This window comes from Ricinus communis, chromosome 3 (genome assembly GCF_019578655.1).
Source record: "Ricinus communis isolate WT05 ecotype wild-type chromosome 3, ASM1957865v1, whole genome shotgun sequence".
Taxonomy (NCBI): domain Eukaryota; kingdom Viridiplantae; phylum Streptophyta; class Magnoliopsida; order Malpighiales; family Euphorbiaceae; genus Ricinus; species Ricinus communis.
In genome coordinates this window covers 32,256,529-32,270,214 of record NC_063258.1, presented here as the reverse complement: position 1 = coordinate 32,270,214, position 13,686 = coordinate 32,256,529, and the positions used below count along the sequence as shown (strand labels likewise).

General features: G+C 32.1%; 2 protein-coding genes across 3 annotated transcripts; both read left to right on the top strand.

Annotated features, from left to right (window-relative positions):
- The first annotated feature begins 1,111 nt into the window (after nt 1-1,111).
- Nucleotides 1,112-2,166, top strand: LOC8274216. The gene has a single exon (XM_002515412.4). It carries the CDS (start codon nt 1,240-1,242, stop codon nt 1,807-1,809), a length of 570 nt encoding a protein of 189 aa, XP_002515458.1. The 5' UTR covers nt 1,112-1,239; the 3' UTR covers nt 1,810-2,166.
- Nucleotides 2,167-9,200: 7,034 nt separating this feature from the next.
- LOC8274217 lies at nt 9,201-13,289 on the top strand. 2 transcript variants are annotated; one of them, XR_007215102.1, is made up of 6 exons: nt 9,201-10,006; nt 11,795-11,851; nt 12,019-12,081; nt 12,224-12,292; nt 12,385-13,057; nt 13,189-13,289. XR_007215102.1 is itself a non-coding variant. In XM_002515413.4 (5 exons), the coding sequence occupies exons 1-5, from the start codon at nt 9,638-9,640 to the stop codon at nt 12,661-12,663; spliced, it is 837 nt and encodes a 278-aa protein (XP_002515459.1). In that variant the 5' UTR covers nt 9,201-9,637; the 3' UTR covers nt 12,664-13,289. The 2 variants fall into 2 exon arrangements, 1 of the variants encoding a protein (XP_002515459.1); XM_002515413.4 differs by having other exon boundaries at nt 12,385-13,289.
- The last annotated feature ends 397 nt before the right edge of the window (nt 13,290-13,686 follow it).

The window sequence follows — 13,686 nt, the reverse complement described above, 5'->3', positions numbered from 1 at the left end:
TATTTTCTAAATACTTAATACTCATTTATTATATTTAAAAAATAGTAAACTAATTATTTTTAAATATTTTTTATTTTTATAAAAAACTATAATTTTATTAAAAATAATATAAAATAATTTATTAATCAATTATAGTGTTATGTAAATTAATACTTTCAATATAATTAATATTATTATTTTTAAAATAAAATTTATTATACAATTAATAAATAATTTACTAGTAAATATAATATTTAAAAATATTTTTTCATAATAAAAATTAATATTTAATAAGAAAATCAATTTATTAATTAATTTAGTATTAAAATATAATTAATACAATATTTGTAAAATAATTAGTATTTAATTGTCATTAGAATTAGCATTCTAATTAGAAATATAATTTATTAATTAATAAATTAATAAAAAATCATAAATTTATATAAATTTAAACTTTATACATCAAAATAAATATATATATCCAAATAAATATTTCATATATAAAAATTAAACATACAAATAAAAAAATTAACTCTCAAAAATTTATTTAATATATTATAAATTTAATACTGTTTAAAATTTTATAATTAAATATAAAAATTTACAATAAAATAACAAATTAAAAAATTTTTCATAATTATTTAGTGAACAAACATCAGTTATTAGCTAACAATAATAAATAATAATTAAAAATAATTAATAAATATTATTTATTTTGATATATTAATTTTATTTTTAAAAAATTATTTAACTCAATAAATTTATTTAAATTCAATTAACGACTTTTTTTTTGTAAAAGATTTTAATTTTTCTTTAATGAAATCAATAATTATTTTTCTGTAAAACCTAGAACATAAAACTGCAAAATTAATCTTTGGTAGTATTACAGTAATTTTCCGAGAACCAAACGAGCCTTAATGATGCTTTTATCCTCGCAATCGGTTATGGAAAATTTAAACGTGATGATAAATGAATTAATAGTTTCATTTAAAAAGAAACTACTAAAAGATAGGGGTGGTGAAGTTTACGGATGGCTAATGAGAGTGGTTCAAATATCCAAACCGCCTCACTAAGCCATGGTAACGCAAATCAAATCACTTTTCCTGTCCTATAAAACCCTCTTTCCTTGCCTACTCAAAATTCATTGCAGCTTGTAATTTCGTTTTCTCTCTCTAAATAATTTCTATTCTCCTAAACGGAGTATTTTCGCTTTGATTCTCAAAAATTTAGATCAAAGGCACAAAATTTCTTAACACCAAAATGGGCGTTGCAGTCCTTAGTCCACAAGATTGCCTTCAAAATCCATTATCGTCCCGACGAGATTTAATCTCTCTTCCTCCCCGCATGAAGCCGCCGCCCCGAAACCCTAACGGGCCTGACCCCAAAGCCAACCGGTCTAACCGGCCGCAGCCGAACCGCAGAAAGCGAAGCCCTAACACATCTCCTCCTTCTCGCGCGGCCGTTCTTCCTAAAGTTGTTGCTGCTCCTGTTATCGGACAGGTCAAAATTCTTAAGCGTGGTGAACAATTACCTAAAACGACGCCGGAAAAGGTGTTATCTCAGCCGATAAAAATAGAAATGAAAAACAAATATGGAGATCTCGGGTCGACTCAAAGGCTTGGACCCGATCCGGAGCTGGTACCGACTGGGAGCCGTGCCCGACTGACTGAACCGGATAACAGTAAAGTTCACGGTTTTTACGCTGGATCGGCTTTTATTACCTCGCCGCCGCCAAGTTCGCTTCCTTTGCCGGCTTTCTTCATGAAGAAGAGTGCTAGTGCTGTTGATGCAACTAGTGATTTAAGAAGGATTTTAGGTATCAGCTTATGACAAAATGGATCGTTTGGATGATTATGTGGAAATGAAGCTATAGTAGGTTTTGCGATTGTGTTTATTCAACTGATCTTCTCTTATTTTTTCAAGGGGAAGATTGAGTTGGTTATAACTCAACTACGCAGTCTGTGTGTGATTGGAAAGCACACACTTTTGCGGTACTCTTTTAGTTTTATTGTGATGGCGTGTTATTAGTGTATAGTTCTGATAAGCTGATTAAGTTATTTTCAGATTTAGAGATTATGGGAGTTTTAGGGATTCTACAAGTTTAAATTAGCACTCTGTATCTGTAGATGTAATTTGGGAACTTGTATGTCCATCTTTGATCTAATAAACGTATTAAGTTATTATTGATATTGTTTTTATGCCTGATTCCTCTTTCTGTCTATGACACAAAATAACAATTGAATTGCTTGCGGTGTTGAATTGGGTTTAAAACTTGAAAAGCCAGAGCAACGAGGTCATGATTAATAATCATGAGAAATTAATTCGCTGAATGATCTCGAATCTTCTTTTATATACTGGCAAGCGTAGACTCGATTCACAATAAAATTACTTTGCAGAAGTATCCGATCGAAGTAGTTTGGCAATTTTATCCGTTTTCTTCTAGTTTTTAATTCAGTAGTTCGTACCCGCTGTTAATCAATGTAATTCAGGGTTATGTCCCATCCTGCGGTGATCTTTACAGAGGAAAGTCTCCCTTGAACATAATCAACTGTATCAATCTGCTCTGTGGCTTTGGCTGATGATGTGGATGTCACTTCCTTCGATGGGGAAGCCTTGGCTATGTGTTTGGTCTTTGGTCATTTCGGTAACAGGGGCTGGAGCATGTTTTGTTTCAATTTGCAACAGGGGCATGGTAAATGTTGCTTGGTTTCATTAGAATTTCGGATCTTCATCAATAATTGCACTCTGTATCAGATGAATTTATTGCCACCTTTGTAGCTAAGAAATCTCCACTCTGGTTATTTATAGAGTCGGCTAAACAGATAGAGATGCAACCCCACCTGGGTGATATGAATGACTAGCAGAGGATTAGCATGTCTCCTTGCGCCCTTGTCAAGGATTGGATGGTTGCTGCCGCTGTCTTGCCATTTCTCCTCTATTTATGATTCACTAGTTAATTTCTGATATCATTGAATTAACAATACATCTGTTGGACGTTGGTCTTTGATTATTTTCAAAAATTAAGAGTCCATCTGCAATTTTTTGGACGAAATCAAATGCTCGCATATACTTCCCTCATGCGCATTACTGATTTCTCTGTCATTTTTTCTCCTCCAACAATCAATGGACTGCAAGACGATCAAATAGAAAAAAGGACTTGGAATTTTCTGTTGTTCTGATGCATTAAGGAAGCCCGTGTTCTATCACCATATAAATTCGGTCGTCTCATTTCATATTACTTGTACTTGCATCAGACAGGACTTTTCCAAGAAACTATACTGCCTAGTTAAGGGCTGTTGAGGAACAGAAACGAATATGATACTTTGTCTTTGCCTAGAAACAAGGCATATGCTCTTGTGCCTGCTAGGCCCATATTCCTTGGTTTTTGTTCGAGGGAAAAAGTTTAAACAAGCTATATTTGTTTGTAGTATCTTTGCGAGCTTGCAAACTTTTGGTATTATGCTCCTGAAGTTTTCCGTGTATATACACAAATGAAAGGAAAATGTAGATGTTAATTTATATAGAAAGCAACGAGTTAGCTAACAATGGATGCCCATTTACCTTTAGCAGTAAAAAAGTGAAGGCTTACATCGAAATTGAATTTCCCGTTTTCTTATAGAGCAAGCATAAAACTCTTGATGAGATAGGGCCTTGCTTCCATCTTAAGGGTGGTGGATTTAAAATACCGCCGATTTAGATTGTTATTATGTCTAAAATCTTTTTATTTGCATATAAACTGCTTTTGGTAAGCCCATTCCCAAAAACAGTTTTGGAACATAAAACTTATTCCCGAAAAGCATCTTGAAAAAAAAAATAAAAAAAAATTTGCGAACTTTGAAGCTTCAAATATTTCCTTTTCTTAAAGGAATCAGATAGTGGCTTGGTCCATCCCAATCCTGACGGGGATATAAAAAGATAAACATTAAGCTGTTTGTTGGGCATTGATAGCAACTTTCAATTGTTGTCTTTGTCCTCCCGCCTTGGCTACCAAGGTTTCCACTGCTTTTGATATGTGTGGCTTTTGCTTAGAATAGGACAGAATGTGGCCATTCTTCCTCGGAAAGTGACAAAACCTAGCCTTAGATTATTCATTGCTTCTTCTCTGTGGTCTATTAGGGACCAACTCCGAGAGGGAAAATGGGCCAGCCAATGGGAGTTCCTTTTATACTCGAATTCATAATTTGGGCTTTAGACCCAGCTCAAGGCTCAGCCCATCCCCTAAAAATTCACAGCCTCCGAACGAAGCTGGTGGCGTTCTAGTACTATCAAGCAAGTTTGGGTCGCTCAAGGTCAATAAATTGCATAAAACTCTCGGTTTGGTTTGGGTTTGTCCCTTTCTTCTTTATTGGGTGGGGTTGAACAATAATTTCAATCTCACCAAACTTTATTGTTAGCTCAATTTCCAAGTGTATGGTAAAATCTAATTTTTACCGACATTCTCATCCAATTCTTCCTTCTAGATCATAGTAACGCCCATGGCATTGAGTATGGGCAAATACCAATAATGTGTTATTGAATTTCACAGGTAGTCTCAACTATTGCCCAACAAGTTATGCCTTTTTACAAACAATAAGTTGTTTCACCTTCCAAATTCATTACTTACCCTGGTAACGTGTTGTGCTGCGGCAGCGGTGAGTTCAATATAACTGTAAAAGTTTAAAATTCTAAATTATGAACCCTGTCTGAAAAAACACCTTCGAGTTGAGGAGTGACAAGAAAAGGTGAAGAATGAAGAAAGAGATTTGTAGTTGGTTTATCAGGACCAATAAATATGGTATATGGTCACAATTAAATGAGGAGTTAATAAAATATTATGACATAGCCACGCTCCTATGATGTGATCATATATTGTATATCACTATCTCCTAAGAGTTTTCATGATTGTTTTAATTGAATATATATAATTAGCCTGCCCCATCTTTATTTATTCATGCGCATGTGACTCTTGTATGTATATATACACACGCAGACACACTCCCATTTGTATAATCTTTTTGAATTGAAATTTGAAATGCAAAACAACTCTGTGCTACCAAACTTTTTTGGCAAAAACACACCCACTAGAGAAAACAAACAAACAAACCACATTTCACATGTAAAGACTAAAAGTGAAAAGAGTGATTATTGGTTGGGATATTGAGTGATGGTCCAACCTCAAGATATCATTGAGGAATCTACGATGGGCTTGAATGCCTTTTAGTTGGACTTGGGGAATAGTTGTTATTTTGGAGGCCGGAAAGAGAGTGTTGGCACTCACGTACGCTGTTGCCTTGCCTCTTCTAATATTTTTGCTCTTTGCGTTTGGTCGGGTGTGAGTTCCGTCACTCCCACCATTTGTTTTTTGCATTCCAATTCCTGAAAATAAAATTATATAAATGGAAGTCCTTAGGAACAATAAAAATATTAAACACAATGACGCCACCCAGTAGTAGTTTTGTTAAAATATATAGATTTTGCCAAATAGGGAAACCATTATTAGTCGGATCAGGAACTACCATCTATTGGCTTTCTTCTTCATCTGCCTTTGACATGTTGTATTGATATTTTAATGGCGCTCTAACTAACCTAAATCCATCGTTAATGTATATTTTCACACAATTTTAGACTAATTATAAATTAAATCATAAAGTTTACATTTTTTAATTATTTTATTTAATTATTTTTTGAAATTTTAAAATAAATATCTATTTAATTTATTTATTTTTATAAATATTTTTTAAAATCTTAAAATAAAAAAGAAATGACGTGAAAAGTCGATTATATGCTTACTTGTGAATTAATTCATCATATAATCTTTAATAATATGACCATTGAAAATCTCATATATGTGCATTTTTTTATATATTTTATATATATAGATGTAATTAATTTTTTATCCACTCACTAATTTATACATTAATAAGTATAATTTTTTATTGTAAAATTTTAAAATTTGTTATTGAAAAGTATTTTTAAAAATAAATTAAAATTTAAAATAATTGAATAAAATTATTAAAAAATATAAAATTTAGAATTTAATGAATAATTAGGTAAAATTAATATAATAAACTTGAGGTAAAGTCTACTTTCTTCTCTAAAAAAAGAAAAAAGAAAAAATAGGAGATGTTACTTTAATTTGTTTTTGGTTGAATGACAATACGAGCAAGTAGTGGAAATTCAATATATCAAAAAATTTGTAAACTAAATGGGGTAATTTGATGCAATTAACAATTAAGGATATCTTTTCACTTTTATAAAGTAATGGACTTTGAAGATTTTGAAGATTTTGAAGCGACTTTCCCTCTCTTCACTCCAACAATAAGAGGCTACTGTTTTGATTATACATCCATTGCATCTCTTTGTTCCTTAATCTACATCATATATACAACATATTAGGAAACAAATTAATTTATTAAGAGTTTCTTCCTAATTCATTAGTTAATTAAGTTAATTTTTTTCTTTATTAATTTAATTTAATAACATATAATATAATGCGCTTAGTATAAATTTAATTTTACAAATCTAATTCCATTAGAGTTTTTTTTTTTTAAATCAACGACGATTCTAATTCTAGAAAATAGTATTTTAATTATATTTTTAATATATATTAACTGATAAATTAATTTTTTAATTATATAATTTGTTTATAATCTAAAAAGTAGCATATTTTATATTTATTCTAATATTAATACAATAATTAAAGAATTAAAATAATATATTAAAATCACAACAACAATAAATAAAAAGTGTCAAATTTTAATATATAGATATTATTTTACTTTTTAAATTAGAACAAGTTAAATACTCACATGGAAATAAAAGATCTAGTGTTTTTTTTTTTTTTTGACGCAATAATGGAAATACACTAATTATTATCCTATTTATAAATAATATCTAAAGAATTATACATTATTATTAATTAATATTAATAATGTATAATAATATAACATTCTTACAAAAAAATATATAAGTTATCCATTATTGCATCAAGAGTATATTTACTCCGTCGCTTCCCAATTTGCTATTTCCAGGAATGGAAATGAAAATCTCAAAATCCAGCTATTATTTACGCCTCATTGCCAGCAATTTGACAAAACACATCATCTTGTTGTAATAAACATTCATTTGCCCTATTTGGAAGTCCGTTCATTATAAACTAAATTTATTCTTTTGAAGTAGTTAAATTAATTTTAGTTCATCATTCAAAAGTTACTTTTTATTTAAAAAAGTTATCAAAGGAGAAATCATATCAGCAATATCATTGATTTTTAATACATTTTAAGATCTACATTTGAAAATCTCTAGATTTTGTAAAAATACAAGTTATACTACTCTATTTATTGGCTTTATTAATTAATTTTAATTAAAATGCTTTTGTGCTCATTAATTGTATTTGATATGTTTAAGTTAGTATTCGTAATTTCATGAACTTATAGTAAGGGTAAGTTTATTGTAAAAAAAATTATCAACATAAAACGATAAAAGTAAATATAAACACTCCAAATCAGTATTTTTGAAAAAATAATATTCATAAAGTAAAGTAACCAAATAATAAATAAATATGTAATATAAATCTAAATGCTTATGATTTAAAAGTGTATACTAAAGGCAATCTTTAGTATAGTAATCTACTTAGAAATCTCATTGTTTTACTTTACGTCTTGATTTAATGAATGAGATGGTGATGTGTCTTTTTCTTTAGTCACTCAAACTAATGATGTAGCTAAAGTTTTTTATTCCTACATAAATTGAAGTAAAGTTAGTGTCTTTAATACATTCAACCTAAATATATTCATAAAAAAAATTACTATTGCTAAATTAATATGATGGTTAACTACCAATGATAATTGAGACTATTAAAAATATAAAAATAAATAAATAACAAAATTCATATAAAAGTAAAAAGGCTAAACTGAACACTTATGAAAACTAGTTTGACATATTTAACCCAATGATCATGGTATTAAATAGAAAGAAATAAAACAATAAAGTAAAAGCTCCATCTAAATCAAGAACTTCTTCAAGTAGGAAGATGATTGGTCCTTACTCTCCACTCGTTGAAAAGCTCATTAAATTTTAAAAAGAGTAATAAAAATAAAACTATCCAGAAAGACATTTAGGGAATCTCTGTTCGTTCCTTTTGAAGAAAGGAAGGATCCCAAAGAATCGATCTTTCTTTTAAAGTGTTTACAAAGAAGAGTCAAGTCTCTCTATAGATAAATATACAAATATAAGTCTATATGATAGATAAAAATATAGGTATTTTTATCTCCACCAAGTACTATCTTATAAATAACTCTTAATATAAATCATAATAATTATACAAAATGATTAAAATGTTCATTGGGCCTTGTAAATATCAGTCAATGCGTCTTAGTTGTGGGTCTTGACACAAACATGTCCAAGTAAACTCTTTTTGATTATTTAGCTCAATATTTTCCTCTCTTGGTTAAGATTACCTAAAAATAGACAATTAAATTCAAGTGAGGTAAAAACACTTATTTTCACCATATTATATATAGAAATTATATTATTAAAGTTCTAAAATACACAAAATATCTATTTATAATTTGGACATATCAGTATTATTAGGTTATGAGTTTCAATTCTATTTAATCAATTAAAATAATATTCATTTCCATTTCCTTCTAATTTCCTTAGTGACCATATTTACTATAACATTGTAAAATTTTAATGGAGAATCTTAAGAAGAAGGACTAAAATGCAATTTGTTTCTTGACTTTATGGCCCGGACACAATTTACTTATTTTTAAATTTATTATTTTTTAAAATAAATTTATCTTCGTGAGACTGTTTTTTTCCAAGGAATAAACGACAATTTATATTCTCATAATAAAAAGAAACAGTAAGATAATTTTGTAATTTAAATCTTAAATTTAGTTTATTTCTTTTCTGATAAATTTTGTTTTTCCAAATTAAATTTTTTGGGTTTGAATAAAAATTTCAAAGTAGAGCCAAATTGAACTAGGTCAACAAGTTCATATGCCAAATTGAACTGTATTCCAAGATTAATTATACAATGGTATGGCGAGGCGCAAACTACACGTATCACATCACAGTTCACAGACACAAAAGAAAGCACGGAAGCAGTGGATCGGTGTTGGGTTAACACAGACCTAAAACAGAAAAATTATTATTATCTTTAATTTTCTCTAAAAATAAAGAAAAGTGTAATGTCAGTGCCACATCTCACCGTGGGTCCCATCTAAAAGTACAGAAAGATGAGAGAGAGAAAAGTCAGACACCCGCACCCGCACCTGCACCCGCACCCCCCTCTCAACACACACAGAGAGACACAAACCCTAACAATAAAACCAAAGTCCAAACTTGCAAAGTTCATTTATATACCCATTTTACGATAATAATAACAATAATAATTGATTAATACAAAAGGCCAAATAAAAAATTAAAAAGAAAAGAGGAAACAAGAAAAACTGGAATCTACTCCACCACCACCACAACACCATACGCCACAAAAACCCACCTCCCTTTCTTTCTTTATATATATATATAAACAGCACTCTTCTTCTCTTTAATCCCTTTTTTCTGTTCTTTCCCTTTCTCGCCACCATTTCTCTGTTCTTATCATATCTACAGAAAACCTCATATACTGTTTCTATCTGTCCGTCTTTCTATCTATCTATCTATCTTGATAAAGATGGGAAAAGACGAGTGGGTGAGGGCTGCGATGACAGACGACCGAGTTGTTGTGGAGCTACTTGTCCGTCTCAAGCAAGCTCCAGACGAAGCTGTATCATCCAAGCCTCAGCCGGTCATTCCTCTTCGATGGGGTCTACGTTTACCCAGGTCCAGACCAGCGACAGCCTCAGCTTCTTCCTTACGATGTGATAACAACAATAACGACGTCGTTCTCGTTTCTACTAGGAAAGACGGTGATTCTTCTACTAGATGTAGTCCTACTACTCCTCTTTCTTGGAGCGGTGGCGGCGGCTCTGCCTCCCCTTCCGCTACCGCCGATGGATTTGAAGAGACTAGTCGCCGTTCTTCTCCTGCCGTCAGATCCAAGGTTCTTTCTCTCTCCTCTTTTTTTTTCCTTTTTGAGGTGGTGGAGGATTTGCTATTGAGCTGATCTTTCAATGTGCAATTACCTATCAGCCGCACACACTTTGTCTTCCCGGTGTTGTTTCTTATTTCCTTTTTGGGACCAATTTGTCCCTCATCTTTTATCCTGTATACCTTTTCCTATGCCGTCGTTCCTGTTTCCCGATTGCCTTATACCGGTTCCGTAACAACCTTGTCAGCAGCTGAGCGAGGACAAATCTGTCAATTACTTTCTTTCTATCTTTTTTTTTTTTTTTTACTTCTCATTCACGGATCGGTCATTCCGATCAAATCGGACTATAATTTCGAATACTTACCGGTTGAAAATGGTTAAGATTTTTCATTCTTGAAACCTTTTTTTACTGATGAGGTCAGCTTCTTGAAAGTGGCTCACCTCACGTTTTCTTCTTTCCACTTTTCCGGTTATCTGTCATTCTTTTGTTTATTTTTATTTTTTTAAATATTACCAAAATGCCCTTCCAATTTCCTCTTATCAGGTTCTGTAAAATCAGTTTTGTCAGGTTCAGCATAATTTCATTGGCCTTTCGCTAACAATACTCCACGAAGCTTCCCACACAACAATACCATTTTTAACTGACCTTCCAAAAAAAAGAACTTTTTTGTGACCAAAACACCCATATCCTACGGTCAAATCTTGAGTTGAAAATGAGAGCATTCCGGTCATACAAGAAAAGTTAAGTACGGGTTGTGTGTGTGTGTGTGTGTGTGTGTGTGTCTGTTGTGGTTAGGTGGTGGAGCCCAGTGGGAATTGGTGTGGCGTAGTTGTGTTGTATTGTTAGTGGCGGATGATTTATTAACTTGAGAAATTATGTGTGACGCATCGTTCTATGCTTTTCCCCCCCTATCATTATCAGCTGCTCTTCTATCTTCTCCTTCTTCTTCTACTGCATCTATTGTTATCAGCATTCAATTTCTTGTAGTTTTTTTTTTTTGGGCAAATTTTCAATTTTTTGTAGTTTATCTGGTCCTTTTTGGGAATGGGGATCCAATGCGGCTACTCACATTTTATCCTTTTTGGGTCCAGTCGATTAACTTTTGAATCGTAGGATGATGAGAGAAAAAAAAGAGTCAAGAAATTGTGGGGATTTGAAGTTTGAAACTTAGGCATGACAATCTGAACCAATCCTGGCCGGCCATGTCAGGAAGGTCATGTGATAGGGATGTGAGTTAGTCACGTGAGTAATTTAATAAAAGAGAGATGGCTGTCACGTGCTATGACGCGGCTTTTGTTGATGTGCCCGGCTATCACTAGTTATAGTTAATAGTTGGGTCATCATCATACATGCATGCATATAATACAAGAGATCAAGATTGGTGTCTCTTCTTTTTTTATTGTGTCCAAGTTTGCTCTTCTTGGCTCATATGAATTTTGTAGTAAAATTCAATCCCCTTGATAATTTCTAACCGAAAATCATGCCGTGATGCCATTTATAAGACCTGTTAATGGGGAATGATTACATTTTTCTTTTGGCAAAGGGCGAATGATTACGTTTATTATTTGGATGTATACCTTTTTAATTAAAATTAAAGACATGTATAAATTACATATCTGTGACTATTCTTGTTTTGATGGGTTCCAAATGTTTTAATGCCACCTATCTGGTTATTACTAGAGCAATTATTTTATTTGCTTGAATTTTCTTTTTAATTCTTTTGGTTCCGTAGCAAATGGAATTGAAATGTTTAATTGATTGGTCTCGCGGTGCATGACTGTAGTATTTGATGTTTGCAGGTTACTGCTGAAACTGCAAGCACTACTACCAACACCAAGAGGTCAAAAAGAAAGAAGGTATATATTTTATTCTCTGTGTAAAACATCATTTTCTGCATTAGCTAATTTATAATGCCTGTTTTAAGTGGGTGCTTCTGAGGCTTTGTATTATCGGATTGTTATAAGTTCACCATTTCCATAGCTTTAACATGTCGCAACATGCTAAATAAGTTCAACTTTTCCAGACGTTTGCTGAACTTAGAATAGAGGAGGGTTTGCTGATGAAGGAAAAGATGCATCTTAAAAAGGTATGACTATTGAACTTCCCTTTTTCTTGTCTAATCTTTCCTTCTTTTTTTTTTTTCTTTTGTTGCTAAATACTGTGCCTTTTCCCATTTTGGTTCAACTTATTTATTTTTTTAAAACATTATTTTCATGTTCATTGAACAGGAATTGGCAAGTTTAAACGCAACATTTAATGAACAGAGATCAAGAAATGAGAACTTGAAGAGAATAAAGGTATACTGTTGCTGCCTGAAAATCCTATTTGTTTCCCTACGCAGTATGCTATGCTTCAAAATTAAAAATGAAAAGTCAATCTACTTTTACAGCTTGATTTGAATCTGCAATATGCCGAGAACTCGAGTTCTGCTAGAGATGAAATGGAGGAAGCAATTTGCAGCCGGTCCCACCAGAGAGAACCATCTTCTTCCAACCAAATTATATCAATATTGCCAATGTATGCCAAAGGTGATGATAATACACAATCAGGCTCTTGTCAAACGCACGAGGCAGTTTCGGACCATGATAAATCTTTTCTCCTTCCTGATTTAAATATGATGCCAACTGAGGAGGATCCTGCCACTGAAACTCTACCTGGAAAGAGATGACCAAAAAAAAAAGTATCTGTCTGCCTATTTACTGACGATGTGGATATTGGATTGCCGAACAGCCTTCATGCCTATAATAGAATGATGAAGTCAAAAGCCTTGTGCTTAGCTGAGGAGCTATTAGCTGTATGCACACTCAGAGATTGTTATCCCAGCACATAGAACATGATCAATGCTCCAGGAGATGGCTTGTCTTGCTCTATAGCTAAATCTGTGGTAGGCTAAATAAGTCAGGCCAGCCACAAAGGTCTCGAAGGTGCTGCAGAGAGCATGGCTAGTAGTCGTAGAGATTCTTGTTCTGAGAGGTTTCTACATTCTTTAGAATCTTTATGGGGTAAATCCTCATTACTTCTTATTCTGGAATTATGTAGAAATTAATCGTCATTCTTTGAAGGTATATGGCTGCTGGACTCCCTTTGTTAAAAGCTTCTTGCAACTAATTTTACTTTTTTTTTTTTTTTTTTTTCTTGTAGGCTTTAGTTTCCAATTTTATAAATTCTTTTACTGAGGATATTTTTTTTGTAGGATCTGTACCCTTTTTCATAAGGAAGAATGTAGTCAACTGTAGGAAATCTGATGACATTTGGTGAATTGTTAAATTTTGTGGCAGCATTGTTTTGTTTAAATGTGCAAGGTGAATTGCCCCATAGAAATACCAATGCCACTTTATAAACTAAAGAAGCACAAGGACAGCTACGATCAAAAGATAATGCAGCCAAAATCTACTACTTTCAAGTTTTGGCTTAATTGCGTAGGCTGGGAATCCACACCCCCACGTTTGGCATCCGATGCTCTCTAATTCGGTTCATGGGTTAAAAGCTCATATGCTAATCCAAACGATGCTAGTCAAGTTGCACCTTTTCCAAACTAAATCCAGTAAATTTGGATTAGTGGGAATCAGTTACAAAAATGTAATTTTATACAAATCATATCAAGAATAGATAGAAATATAGTAAATACAGGTTAAAGTTTATGTTTCATTTGGTTCGCAATGTTGGTTGTTTTATTGATCTGTTTGAGCAC